Genomic DNA, 14468 nt, shown 5'->3' on the forward strand with positions numbered 1-14468 from the left:
TTCAAACTATAAAAACATCATATTCTTGTTGATAGAAATAAAATACCACAGGGGTGTACAAATAAAAAGCTACCAGTCTCCCTTCACAATAGTCTTCTTTTGTATCTGCTTAAAATAATTGTAGCAGTTTGGCAGTCTGGTTAGCCTTTGTCATGTGGCTTACACACACATACAATAAAATCGGACCTAATTGAGTGAAAATCTCAAAATGCCTTTAGGGTGGCCCCATCTCTCTCTCTCTCTCTCTCTCTTTTTTTAATTGAGTTACTGGAGATTGAACCCAGGACCTCAGGTATGCTTGGCATGCACTGTACCACTGAGCAGTCCTCCCCACCTCCCAACCCTGACTCTGGGGTGGGGGGGGGGGGCAGGCGGCCTCCACTCCCCCTTGCTATCAGTTAATGTAAATGTGTGAATGCACCTGGGAAAGGCAAGGCCCCAGGCTAACTGCAGGGGGAATCTTACCACTGAAAGCTTTCTTATTGAAAAATAGTTAGTGCCCTGTTGTGGCCAGACGGGCAGTGCATCACTGCACTCTCCTAGTCTTCCTTGCCCTCTCCTCCCTCTTAGCATAGAATGAATGTATGTCAAAAATTTATTCGTCTCCTTAATGAGGGAACCAGCAGGATGGTAAAGCTGATTCCAAGAGCATTTGAGAAATTAAGTGTATGCAGGCACTGAAGAACGAATGTTGAAATAAATTGCTAGACTAAATAAATTGCTAGACTAGATACAAAATTGGTTAACGTCCTGCAGGTAGTAAAACCATAACCTTTGGAGTCTGCTGGACAGAAATTATCTCTACCAAATAAAATATATAAGTTTACCTGTAACGTTATGGAATTTGGGTCCTAATCAGTAGTAAACAGCAGGCCAAACAATGGTATTTTAACTAAATAATCTTTGGGATGTTTATTGTACAGTGTGTTTCATCACACACTGAAAGTGCTTGCAGTTCTTGATTCACTTTATTTCCAGGTTTGGCTAATTTTTCTTAATAATGAGATGTATGATTAAGCAAGACCAATATAGTGTAGATCAGATCTTGGAAGAGCTTGGTATCTTAAACTAAGAAATTTAAACCTCCATTCAACAACTGTTTATTGAGCACATACTGTGTGCCCGGCGGTGGATTTGTCATAGTCCCGAGTGTGTAATTGTGCTTTGGTGCCCCTCCCGTGCCCGTAGGAGGCCCACTGGTGGTTCTCAAGTGTTAGTATTGGACTAACAACCTGGGAAGTTGTTTTTCTCAAAATAGACATGTCCTTTGTCCTTCTGTCCCAACCTCAATGTAGATGTCCCTGCTTGAGTAGAGCATGTGTGTTTAGAAAAAGCTTTACAGGTGATTTTTATATCCCTTTCCTTTAAAAAAATGTTGTGTTTATTGGGCTTTCGTTAAAAGGAATCGAATGAGTAAACAGCAAGCGAAATTGCAATCAATATTTTTAAAAGTTTCCATACCCCTTCTTGGCTGCCCCATCTCTATAATAAAACTAAAATAATGTCCTGATTATACCCTCAGCAAGAACTACATGCCGTTGTCGTATTAGAATTACATTTAATCCAACTCAGACATTAATTTGGGAAGAACTGGGCTTAGTCTTCTGATTGTATCCTTAAGTTATGCCTCTCGCTGAAGAAACTTAAAGAGTTGTCATTTATTTGTGGACGTATATGATCTGCATGGCAAAGACGCGATTGAAAAATTAGACTTTAAAATGTTTTTAATGAGGAAAAAAGACTGTCATTAACTTATTGGAGACTGTGGTAAAAGGCAATAAGTAATAGAGGAGAAAAGTGTGTATGTGTTTAACTTGTGGTGAAACTATTTAAGTCAACAATTAAAATGAGCAGCTGTTGTGGACATGAGCTTAAATTCTCTTTGGTTTAACTTTAATTCGGCAGCCACTTTGTGTAAATGCACTCACACAGCAGGGATTTGTGATTTCACCACGCCTCAGCAGCCGTGGAATTTATAACTTAACCACAGGATGTGATATTACAGATTAGGGGAGAAACTGGGAAATAACATGATACAATTGGTATATTGTGTATTTTTCTTTTTATTAGTGTGCCGGTCCAACAAAAGCCCCTGGGTCTGTCTGACTTGTTCAAGTGTCCACTGTGGAAGGTGGGTGACATACTTATTCTTGCTTTGCTACCCAGCTTGCTTTTTTCAATTTACCTTAAGCTTTGTGTCAAAGTTTTATTGATTTGGGTTTATTTAGCACCACTGCTTAATCATAGTGTGTACGTAATTCTCCGTAGGGCTTCCCTCTCCTAACAGAATCCCTGTTCGGTGATGGAACTGAGGAAAATCTGGAGAACCCTTTTTTGTTGGTACTCAGAAGAATTAATTTGATGAATAAGACAATCTACTAGTAATATGTGACAGTCTGCTAGTAATAAAAGATGAAATAAGGAACTCTGATGTCTTATGGTTGTTTTAAATCCCTTTCATTAGGGTAAATTTAAGCACACTCTGAAGTAGAGAGTATAATTAATTGAACCCTGTATTTTTACCGCCCAGCTTCAACACTTATCAACAGGTGGCCAATTTTGTTTCACCTATTACCTATGCCAGCCTTACCTTTACTGACTTTTGAATCAGATCCCAGATAACACATTATTTTTCTAAAAATAAAACAAAACACTAGAATATTTACAGATCGTTCTCCCTTGAGAACGATCTCCCTGTTGGGGTTATTAATGCTGTCTCAAATGTACCACATGTTTCATTCCATTAAGACTTAACACCCCCAACCCCAGTTCCAGCCTGAGCATTTCCTCCTAGGTCTTTGCTCCAAAATGATGTTACTTAAATATTAAGTACGTTAGTAACTCTTCTAACACAAACTCAAATAAACATCCACCTTTGTGTGCCTTGTAGTAGCGCATTTACTTCAGTCTCTCTTTTAGCTTGGAAAACCCACTTTGAATTTACTTTAGAAGTTAATAGCCCGGCAGCAGGGAGATGGGAAATCATACCAAGTGGCACAGGCTGAAATCTGTACTGCATTTATTTGGACTGTTTCCCCACTGTTATTTATAAACCTTCATTGCATGAAGAGAGCATCTTATTTTCAGTCCTGGAATTGAGTATTTTTTTTCATGTACACTTAAGAGTACCTTTGGAGAATGTTAACTGTGTATCTTAATTGTGGTTGTTGTGGTTTTGAAATCTCTAGGATTTGGGGAACCTGAGAATACTTTGTACAGATAACATTTTTTTAAAAAAAGAAGAAAAGTAGAAGCACTTAAATACTGCACTTTGAAGAGACAGATTCCTCTCCTAGATTTTGAGAGGTGAGAGTTATAATGTAATAAAATTTATGTAATTCTATTCTCCAGTTGTCTCATAGTGCTCTACAGCCTAAATCTTGAAGGTCATATGTCAACAAAAAGACCTGACAAACTCTAAAAAATTGGAGAGATTTAATGTCCTTAACAGCAGACAACAAGCAGTTCTCTAAGCAGGTTTGGAGAAATAATCAAGCTGTGAAAATTCTACCTAATAAAACTGAAAAAGAAGAAAAAGAAATTGAAAACTTTCTAGACTCTGTAGGCAGTATGCTTCCAATTGTAAGCAATCATAAATTTAGAAATTTGACATAGGTTCAGAAATACGTGATTAAGTAGATTACACAGATGAGAAGAGCCTGCATTTAGACCTTCATTTTACATAGCTGATTGGCTAATGTTCTTTTATCATGTAATCCTGGGTATTGACTGCCAAGGATTCTGGGTTTTTTTTTTTAGTGATTTAGCCCACTTGTCTATAGGGAAGTCTTAAATTTATTTTTTCCACTAGGAAACATAGTTTATCCATAGCATATTTGAGTTATATATCCTATTAGTCTTCATGACACCATCCCATTTAAGCTATTTTTCCAATTTTTGCTGTTGTTAAAAAATCTGTGATGTGTATATTGACATTTTTCCTTTTTAGACCAAATTGTCTAGTTAAAATCTAAAACTGGATGAGAGAAATGTTTATTTTTAAGTTGGCCAGTTTATACATGTCGGTTAACTTCCGACTGATGTTTTGAGTATTAGCCAAAACATTGTTACTCTTATGTCAGCAGTAAAGCAGCCCTGCTGTGTCACTGATGTTGACATGTGAGCATTTAGTACATTTGGAGACTACAGTATGTGTGTAAATGAACTATATGTAATGTAACCAGTTTCCAAAGATTTGAACGTGGTAATGCCTTTATTATCATTCCCTATAGCCTTTTCTTGGATTCTGAAGGTACTCCTCATTATAAATATTTCTTTGTTTTTCATGGCGCAGTATAAATACATACAAGCCTAGGAAATGAAGCTGTAAATACATACAAGCATAGGAAATTAAGCTGATTAGGTATTGAACCTATAGGCTCCCCTGGAGTTTATCTTTTAATTAAATATGGGGTGTTTCCTGACCTGTGCAATGTGTTATCTCAAAGTATGGACTTAATATGATGGCTTTCCAAGCAATTACGTTGTTTGGATTCTGTATAAATAAGTAGCTAAGCAGGAGGCGGGGTATATAGCTCAGTGGTAGAGCGTGTGCCTAGCAAGCATGAGGTCCTGGGTTCAATCTCCAGTACCTCCATTAACAAAAAAACCCCAAAAAACCTAATTACCTCCCCCTCTACCACCACAAGAAAAAAAAGTATTTAAGCATATAAAGGAAAATACGAATAAAAATATTGCTAACATTCATTCATTCATGCATGCATTCTGAGCCATGGATTATTTAATCACCTAACAACCAACAATATAAGTATTGTTACCTGCATTTTACAGATGAGAAAACGGAAGCACAGAGAGGTTAACTCACCTGGGCTCCCCTGGCCAGCATGTGACAAAGCCTACTTTTGAACCCAGGCAGTCTAGTTTTTGAGTTTATACTCTTAATCATTTTTTAAAAATTCATTTTAGTCCACTTTTATAAACTTAAGACCCTTGTACCCACAAGTGTTGGTTATGTTTATTACAATGAAAAAATGTGGGAAAAAGCCATGACCAAAGTCAGAGTTGAGTGGAGGTTGGTAGTGCCTCTCATGCTTCCAGCTTTCCTGGGGACAGAGGCTGGGCTTGCGGTTGGTCCTCCTCGCTTTCCCCAGCTTTCCCCAAGGTAAGTGTTGCTCCTTGCACAGTTAAGGCGCCTTGTGACAAAAATGTCACCTTAACTCTGAGCAGAGTTATTTTGGTGCTGTTAAATCAGCATTCGTTTTGGCTGTTGTGAGTTTTCCATTAGGCTTTGCCTTCTACAAATTAGCTGCTTTCTAGGAACTGGGGAGTTGTAGTTTTTGTTTTGTAAGGGTCTTCAAGTAGTGGTCGGTTACGGCTTTGTACATATTTAGGTGAAGATTAGGTGAATTTGTGTTCACAGCGTATGCATGTGAACCCTCAATTCAGTTTCATTTTGCTTTTTGTGATAAAACAATTTATTCAATCTGAATTGGAAAGTGTTAATTTTTATGACTGTAGTCAACCTTTGATTATCTTAGTCCATGTAGAGAAAGAACAGTTTATATAAGGTTAACATGAGTTGTGTTTTGTTTGGATTTTTTCTAAACAAACCTATTCCATATGAGTGGAGTGATTGTGCAGGCATTCAAATAAAAGATTTGCAGCCGTACTGATGAGAAGGAGATGGGAGGTTGTCCTGTTTCACTGTCTGATTCTCATATTTTGTATTAAGCAGGGTGTGTGACCCTGTGGGCAGTGACTGAGTAATTTAATTTACGGAACTTGTCATTGATAATAGCCTGAGGTTGGGGTTAGCCATCTGAGAAACACTTTAAAAAAAGAAAAAAGCTGTAGCAGAAGGATCTAGCAAAGGAGTTGACAAGCGGTAATATCACTGGTGTTGAAACTGGTTTGCGTAGATGACACCTTCCTTGCCTGGCCCCAGGCTTGTGTGTAACTAAGAGCCGACTGTCATACGTGATTGCGAAAGAAGAGCGTTATTTTAAGTACTTGGCTTAATAAATCACTAAGTGACTGAATGTTCTTACAGGAATGAATGCTCTTATTAGGAAAAGTTCTTTCTCATTTCTGATTTGATAACAATCTAATTTTATTATCGTCTCCTACTACTTTACCTTCCAAAGCAGTATTTAGATTAAGATAGATTTTCATTTGATTTTTGTAAGGTATGTGAATGGTCATGCAAAAAAAAAAAATTACGAAAACGCACAAATACCCTTAACCAACCATAAGAAGTCAGAAAAGCAGGAAAAAGCTCAGCACACGGTGTGTATGGATTGCAGGAGCTACAGTACGTACTGGTAAGTGTTACTGTTTTCTGAAAACGGTGTTCCTTTACCATGTGAGTGCAAGTGTTTTCTCATCTTCCTCGCTCTTTCCGCTCGCCCCAGCCTCTAAAGCAGTTGAGATGGCCACTGCTACCTGTGAGTTCTGTGGGGACTCACAGAGGACGGGGGCCACTAGGACCACCTGTACGTACTCATTCCGATTTCACTTTGCTTGCTTTGCCCTTTCAGCCTCTCGGCCGCCTCTTCTTTCTTTCCCACCCCCCGTAGGCTGCAGGGAAATGAAAAGTAACTATTATTTGTTGTTGCTCATTGTAAGTCCTTTTCTTTTTCTTGTTTTGTTTTTAATTGAAGAATGAAAGGATTAAAAACTCATGCCCCACCTCAGATAAAAACCCATGTTCCTATTGTCCAGTTAACATTTTGTTATATAATCTTAAAATTATAGCTTCTTTGTTTAAAAAATTATTTTGACAGTCTCCCCTCTCCCAACACAGTTCCGGTCTCCTCTTCTCTTCGGTAGATACATGTCAAGATTTTTGCTTATAGCTTTTCAGACCAATTTTTGTTTAAAGTATCACATCTTTTAAAAAGATTTTGGGGGCCCTGTTCTCCTTGTAATAATGTCTACATGTCTGTTTCATATAAATGACAGTAAAGTAAGTGTCTGTTTTTGTGACGACTTAGAACTAGGCTGTTTAGATTACAAATGATGTTTAATAACCCATGTCCATTTGGTCTGCTCAGAAATTCAGCGTGTTTTACAGTTTTAACTTTAGTGTGAAGCAAATTTCTTCCCTTTTCTAGTAAATTATGAACAATTCTTTACTTGTTGTAACCACTTTACTGAATTCAAACGGGTTTTAATATTGAAAGGAGAGAAAAAAAACCCCAAGCTATTTAAAGGCTCTCTTTGGATGAGTTGTAGCTGCCACACAGCCCTGGAATCAATGTCACACAAAGGCCGTAGGTCATACTGGGCAGGGATGGGGATTTAAAGTCCAGACACCGCTTTTGATTCATACTTTGTACTGGAGTTGTGTGCTGGTCCTTTCTGCATCGTCCTTAGCTGGTTATTGTAGAAAGCTGTCCATCAAAAGGAAGGAAAGAAAGGTCGGTACTTTAACATTGCTGTGACAACTGAGGAAAGCCTCGTGAGGGCTAGCCATCCAGATCACTACCATTTCGGTGATCCTTTGTGCAGAAGGTGTCCAGACCTGGGTGAGAGAGAAGCTACAGGCAGATGGCAATGTCAGTAGAAGTGAAAATCTCAGGATTTTCACGCAAGGCCTAGTGCTCAGTTTATTGCCATTTGTTCTCATAAAACACTCCTACAAAAGTTAAGTGTTAGCCAAGCTGTTAGAGTGTTTTCATTAGTTTCCCCCCCTTTCCCTCAGGAAACCATAATGACAGAGCTACCTAACTGACAGAACTGTGTGTTTCTATAAGTTTGTAAGTATTTCTCTTTAGACAGCAGAAATTAAGATCGTTCCTAAAGTGTCTGTCTCACAGTCATTAGTGTAGGTCATGGCATCCTGTTCGTACCAGATGTTGAAAACATTCAGTCTTCTTGGTTTTCAGTTAGCAATGTGCATGAAAGGCTTAATGGGGAAGTTTGGAGATACAACTAAATCTCTGTGTGCAGTGGGTTTTCTTGCTATTGGTGAGATTATGAGGAAATGGTAACTCTTTGAGGAAATTTAAAGAATTACCTTAGAATCTTCTTAATGGAGTGGAATTCTGTTCATAGGTCTCTTTAAAGATAATCTACTTTAATGTCTTTGTATATTGCATTTTGGAGGAATACCTTTATTAACTAGAATTGGAATTTAATTTGTTTTATATTTAATTTAATTTAATTTGTTTTATGTTGGAGTAGCGTGCTAAAGTACAAGTCGTTTCACGGCCGAATTGGAATTAAATGGCAGATCTTGAACCTTGGGGAATAGACACCATGGCAGGGGCTTCTTGGCCAGTTGCCAGTCTTTTGTGTAAAGCTGTACAGAGCCGTGAGTGTGTGGACACCCAGAGCTTCTGAAGTGCAGGGAGCGGCAGCTGGTCACAGAACCATCCCATTTGTGGTTTTAGATCAAAATGCCAGGGAATTTTGCTCCTGTAGCGTGATACTGACAGCCTACAAGGAACCTGTGAGAGCGGTAGACCCATGAGGCTGCAGTTGAAATTCACATTTCCCACACCTCACTATGATGAAGAGACAAACAAAAAAGGCTTTCTTCTGCATGGGGTGTGTGTCTGTTACTTCCCAGTGTACTTAAGTATTTTCACTTTAGTTTGTAAATTTTCCTTGTGCATACATTTCTTGTGGTTAGACTGAATGGTTTGCTTCAGAGGTGAAATGTCGGTATATTAGGTTGAACCTATTTGATTGTTAATTATTATTTGTAGTCAAAAGACTTTGACTATAGCTAATGTTGAAGCTCCTTTTCCAAGTGCTCTGTGGAAGTTAAAACATGCTCTGAGGCTGACAGTTTTTCTGTCCTTATCTTCCCTTTTCCAAGAGGCCCTGTGCATCTGTCTGTGCAGATCCTTTATGAAGTTATCACTGAGCTGTCCACACTGCACCACCCCCCGCCCCCGCCCCAGCTCCAATTGTAGCTGGATGCGATCTCTCCTAAACTCAGAGTTCCTGAGATACTTGCAATTTCCTGCTGCACGTTAGTTATTTGCAAATGTCCCTGGGGCCTGCAGGAGCCATATGTCACATCTTTGTATCAACTACAGTACTCAGTGTCTGGTGCAGAGCAGGGCGTAGATGTTTGAAAGATTGAATTTTGTTAACTATCTTCCAAAAGTGGGGAAGGTTATACCAAATCTGTATTACTGTGCCCTCTTGATCCTCTTGGAGGACTGAAGGGCTGCAGAACATTTTTCCTGAAGATCTAAAATCATAGCACGTGTGAGCTATTCCGTATACCTCCCAAGAGGGACACCCTTGCAGAGCAGCTCGCTTCACTTCTGATGTAAGGAGGGCATCCAGAAGAGGCACGTTATCAACCAAGCAGAACAGCATAAAATAGGTCACTATTTCAGAAGAGGGAAAACAACACCAAAGGGAATAATTCTGATTTGGCACAGACCCACTGCTTTGAGAATCAAATGAAGATTTCATTAAAAATGAAAATCTTAAGATTTTCACACAAGGGCAAGTGTTCGGTTTATTGTGTATTCAGTAATATTTCCTTTCCTCTCACCCCAACTCCCCTCCCCTGGTCAACACAAATGGAACTGTATGTGGTGTACAGTAGTGGATCAAAAAGAAAGACTAAAAGTTAGGGGCTTTGATTTCTTACGCAGACAGATATTTAGAGTTAATATATTTTTAAAATACTGAACAAATAATTTTTGACACCTGACATAGCCTTGTCAACTTATAATACATGAATTTCTGAGGATTCAAAAGTATGAAAGGGATATTAAAACTAAATAACCAGAATTTTTCCATCTTGGCAGGGTAATGTTTTAAAGCACTCCTTCAAACGGAGAAATATGAAATGTGAGTCAATTGATTTGTCTAGAAAATGGACTTCTAGTTCAGATTTTAAACACCTATAATAGCCATTTTAATTAAAATTAATAAAAATAAAGCTTTTGTTTGTGGGCTTAAATTGATAGTGAATCATTTTCAGAGGCAGTTGTGATTAAAAATAGGAAGATCTTTTATTGACTAGCCTTGTAAACTTTTGGACACAAAATTTCAATGTTGTAAAGATTAGATAAGAAGAAGAATTTTTTAAATTTAAAAACAGTATTTTGCAATTTTAGTAAAAAGAAACCTTTTAGTGCATAGTCTGAAAACAAAAGTCTCTTTCTTAATAAGCTGGTGCTTGTCTGCTTTTAACAAAGGAAATGGATTTTCTCTGCAGGTATTCTCATTTTCCAGAATTGGCTGATTTGAGGCTGATTTGATGGCAATACATTAGAATTGAATAAAAGAATTTAAAAATAAGCTTATATTCTAAAAGAGTTCTTTAGTTTTTACTTTTATTGGTTTGAAATAGGTGAAGTCATTAGAACATCAGCTTTTTTTTTCTGTATCTGTATCTTGTCATTTATAGTAAAACTAGAGGTCAGAGTTTCCTCTAGATATCCTATTATGATGATATTATCTATTAAACAGGGAAATGAAAAAGAATTTAAAATGTAATGATTTATTTGCCCTTGTCATTTCTTGAGGGTTACTTTTTACATGAAGGATTTTTTTTTGTACTAATATTACACAGGACTTAGTGTATAAAGATGGCTTCATAGCCAGCAGATTAAAGGACTTGTTTCCTTACTGTTGCTTAAAATATCAGGTTAATTTGTACAGTGATTACTTCTTGTTGCAAATGAGTCAAAACTGGTTTGGTCTCAGAATATTTTCTTAGTTCTTCAAGAATCTGATGTGGAGCCTTATGACTTGGGTAGCTTCAGTAGCACTAAGAACAGGCATGGAAAAACCTTCAGAATTTTAAAGCTGAGAAAGAGAGAGAGATAGTTCTATTTTGGGCATGACATCTGTGCCATACAATTTGGTAGCCATTGAGCAATTAAAAGTCGCTAGTGGGCATTTACAACAGCCAAGACATGGAAGCAATCTAAGTTTCTTACCAACACATGATTGGATAAAGAAGATGTGGTGTAGATGTAGGTACAGTGGAATACTACTCAGCCATAAAAAGAATGAAACATGCCATTTGCAGCAACATAGATGGACCTAGAGATTATCATACTAAGTGAGGTAAGTCAGAGAAAGGCAAATATTATATGGTATCATTTATATCTGGAATCTAAAAAAATAATACAAATGAACTTATTTACAAAATAGAAAGAGACTCACAAATACAGAAAACAAACTTACAAGTTACCAAAGGGGGAAAGGGGGGATAAATTAGGAGTATGGAATTAACAGATACACACTACTGTATACAAAATAGATAAACAACAAGGATTTACTGTATAGCACAGGAAACTATATTCAGTATCTTGTGATAACCTCTAACAGAAAAGAATCTGGGAAGAGAATGTTCATATAAATATATATACCTGAGTCACCTTGCTGTAAAAGAGAGTGGCTAGTGGGACTGAGGAATTGAATGTTTTTATTTTATTTTATTTTAATTATTATGTTTAAATTGCCACTTGATTGGTAGCTACTGTATCAGAGAGTGTGGCATCAAACTTAACATTTAACATTAAGTATATTACTACTGTAAAACTTTCCAAACCTTAAGAAAAATCTGATAGAAACTCCAAAAAGAAGTCAATTTTGCTAATTAAAATAGTTGTAAGTTTAACTTAAAGCAAATCTAATCCAGTAAGATGTGTTAAAAAGACAAATTATATAATTACTGAATTAACTTCATAAGTTTGCATATTCATATTTATTCATATATTCATTTTCAAAGGAAAACTCAGATTATTGTACCATTAGAAGCAAAAGTACATTTATAAATAAACAATTTCTCATTTTTAAGAAACTGGTAACATTGAAAAAAAAGGAAACTATTAAAATATGATAGTACCCCCCAAAAAGAAAGCAGCTATCACATACTAGTTGGTGAAATATTAAAGCCCTTTCTGTTACATCAGAAACAAGACAAATGTTTCTGTCATCATTTATATCACTGTCACTATTTTTAAACATTGCTTTGGCAGTTCTAACGATTGAAATAAGATGAAGAATAAATAAATAATTGCTATAAATATTGGAAAAGAAGAAAAATTATTTCTGCTTTCAAATTATAGAATACCCAGAAAACATATGAGGACTTCAGTACAAGTAGAATTAATAAGAAATTTTGAAATAGTGCATGATAAATATGCAAAAACTAATAGTTTTCTCTTCATTAGCAGTCATTAAAAATGGAAATGACCAAAGAAACATTCACAGTAATGACAAAAACTGTAAACTATATCTAGAAATAAATATAATAAAGAAAGACACAAAGCAAAGATACAGATCCTTTATGAAGAAAACTTGGCATTATAAGCAGTTCCTTTCTCTTCCCCCAGATTTTTACCTTCAAAACCTTTATTTGAGACAAGGTCCTCGAACATAATGTGAACAATTCTTAAAATCAGAATAGTGTATATTGTTTTTATCCAGTAAATATTCATTGAGAACATGCTATGTGTTAGGGGCCTGGTTTTTAGAGCAATGGTCTCTAAAATAATGTACTTGGGGGTATGGGAAGAAAATATCAGAACTTCTATTAAATCCTTTTATCTAAAGAAAAGAAAAAAAGGGTTTCCAAATATTTACTCTGCCTGCTGCCAGTGGTCGGTGGGTGAGACGGTTACGTGGCGTGAACCAAACGCGGAGGGTCCCGGCTCGGAGCTTCACGTGTTGTCCTCACCCTTGCTGACGTCTGGCCGTGGCCAGTGTGTTACGGTTTCTGTCTGCCTAGTTAATGTGGATTTACTTGATATTACCAAATCAACCCTCATCAAATGGATACATATTTTTAAAGATTTGCACAAGAAAAATCCTCCAAGGTAACACTAACAGTAGTAATGCAAATACTGGTGAACAAGGCAGAGGCGAGCTGACAGACGTTACTGTGAGCTCATCAGATGTACCGCAAAGTAAAGATACTGGCTCTCTAATAAAAACACAGACCAAGCAGATCTGATTAACGGGACAAAAAGTTCAAGAGATCATAGGAAGTAGGAAATTACATCCACTGTCATTTATGTCAAATATCACCCTATGTGTATATTGTACTTTGAGATATTAGTTGAATAATACTCTAAAGATATGTGGAATAGCAAGAAATTTTAAAATAGTTTATTTCATCTCTAGGTGAATCTTCCAGAAGTTTTCTTTTTTAACTATACGTGTATTTTAGATTTACTTGCGTATGTAATTAATACAATTAATACAAACGTATATTGGGTGTAGTGGATTCTCAGTTTTGTGGCTTATTTTTTAACTTGATTACGAGCCATTGACAATAATTTGATTAGGAGCCATTGGTGTTTTGTCTTTTATAATTAGAGGGGGCATGAGGTGCAGGGCAAAAATAGGAAGGAAGCAAGTGCTTCTAAAATTAGGGTTTTTAAAAGGAAGTAAACCTACATTAAATTGTAGGACAAGCAAGTGACTGAGCCGTGCTGCATGTTTTAATTTTTGGGGAAAGAGGGAAGAGAGTACAGATGGGGGTGGCCACGTAGGGAATATTTTTTACTATTAAAACAACTAAGTGGTGCTACTTGGAAAATACTGAGGAGGGTAGGAAGTTGGTGGTGTATGGGACGAAAGCATAAATCTAAACATGAAGCAGGTAATGCTGAAGGGAAAGGGAAGATTTAGGGAGGAAAGGTGAGAGAGAAGAAAATTTAGGTGAGGTCGACATTGCGCAGACCATCAAGTACTGTAGCTTAATTCAGATACAGGTATCTGTGGATTTGAAAGTCACTGTATTTGGGGGTTGGGGGGATATCACCCCAAAGGAGGTAACCAAGGTATAGAACAGAATGTTAGTTGAGATTGAGGAGAAAAAAGATGAGTTTGGGGGAGATTATATAAAGAAACATAGAAAGGATTAGGTATGATTAGATGTGAGAAGTTAGAAAAAAATCAAAATTACAAATGTACACATAAAGAATCAATGTATTAAAAAATCGGACATTTTTGCTGTTTATTAGAGTAAGCAGAATTTAAAATAACTTAAGCTGTGGTTTTTTTAATCAATTTTTAGCCTAATTATATAATAGTATAAATAACATGTGTTTCTTATGAAAACTTACCTGCTACCTGGTAGATACTCCTTCAGCACAAGGTAGTCAAATTAATTGTGCATCTTCTGCCCTTAACAGTATGTAATACTCTACATTTAACTAGTTTGTTAACCTTTGGCTTAAAGTAATGTAAAATTACTTTAGGATCATATTTGGCTCAAGGAGTTTGGTTTGAGGCTAAGTTGCACGTAGCTAAGATGATGGTGTAGTTTGTCTCAAGGTGTTGGGCATAGAGGAAGTGCCGGTCCTTCTCCTGCCTTTTTATATCTGATGTCCTCATCTAACGTCTCTAATATGTTGCCTAATGTGATTTCTAAGTGTTTTTTTGTCTTTAGTGTTGTTTGCCTAAATTTTCTTACGCAGTTCTCTCTTCTTACTAAATACAGAAGAAAATGTTTTCCTTATGTGACAAGTGGTCTGTTAGAAGTAGAGCTCATCTTTTCTGGAAGGATCACCTAA

At 36.7% G+C, this 14468-nt stretch overlaps 1 protein-coding gene across 6 annotated transcripts in view; it reads left to right on the plus strand.

The window, feature by feature from the left end:
• The window catches only part of LOC105068527 (ubiquitin carboxyl-terminal hydrolase 3), a 207438-nt gene that overhangs the window by 30930 nt on the left and 162040 nt on the right, over positions 1-14468 (plus strand). For all 6 annotated transcript variants that reach the window (XM_074366390.1, XM_074366388.1, XM_074366389.1 and 3 more), the window contains exons 6-7: positions 2071-2131; positions 6147-6281. In XM_074366390.1, the coding sequence (XP_074222491.1) occupies positions 2071-2131; positions 6147-6281 (196 nt within the window). The remainder of the gene's footprint in view (positions 1-2070; positions 2132-6146; positions 6282-14468) is intronic.

This window comes from Camelus bactrianus, chromosome 6, assembly GCF_048773025.1.
Source record: "Camelus bactrianus isolate YW-2024 breed Bactrian camel chromosome 6, ASM4877302v1, whole genome shotgun sequence".
In the NCBI taxonomy this organism is placed as follows: Eukaryota; Metazoa; Chordata; class Mammalia; order Artiodactyla; family Camelidae; genus Camelus; species Camelus bactrianus.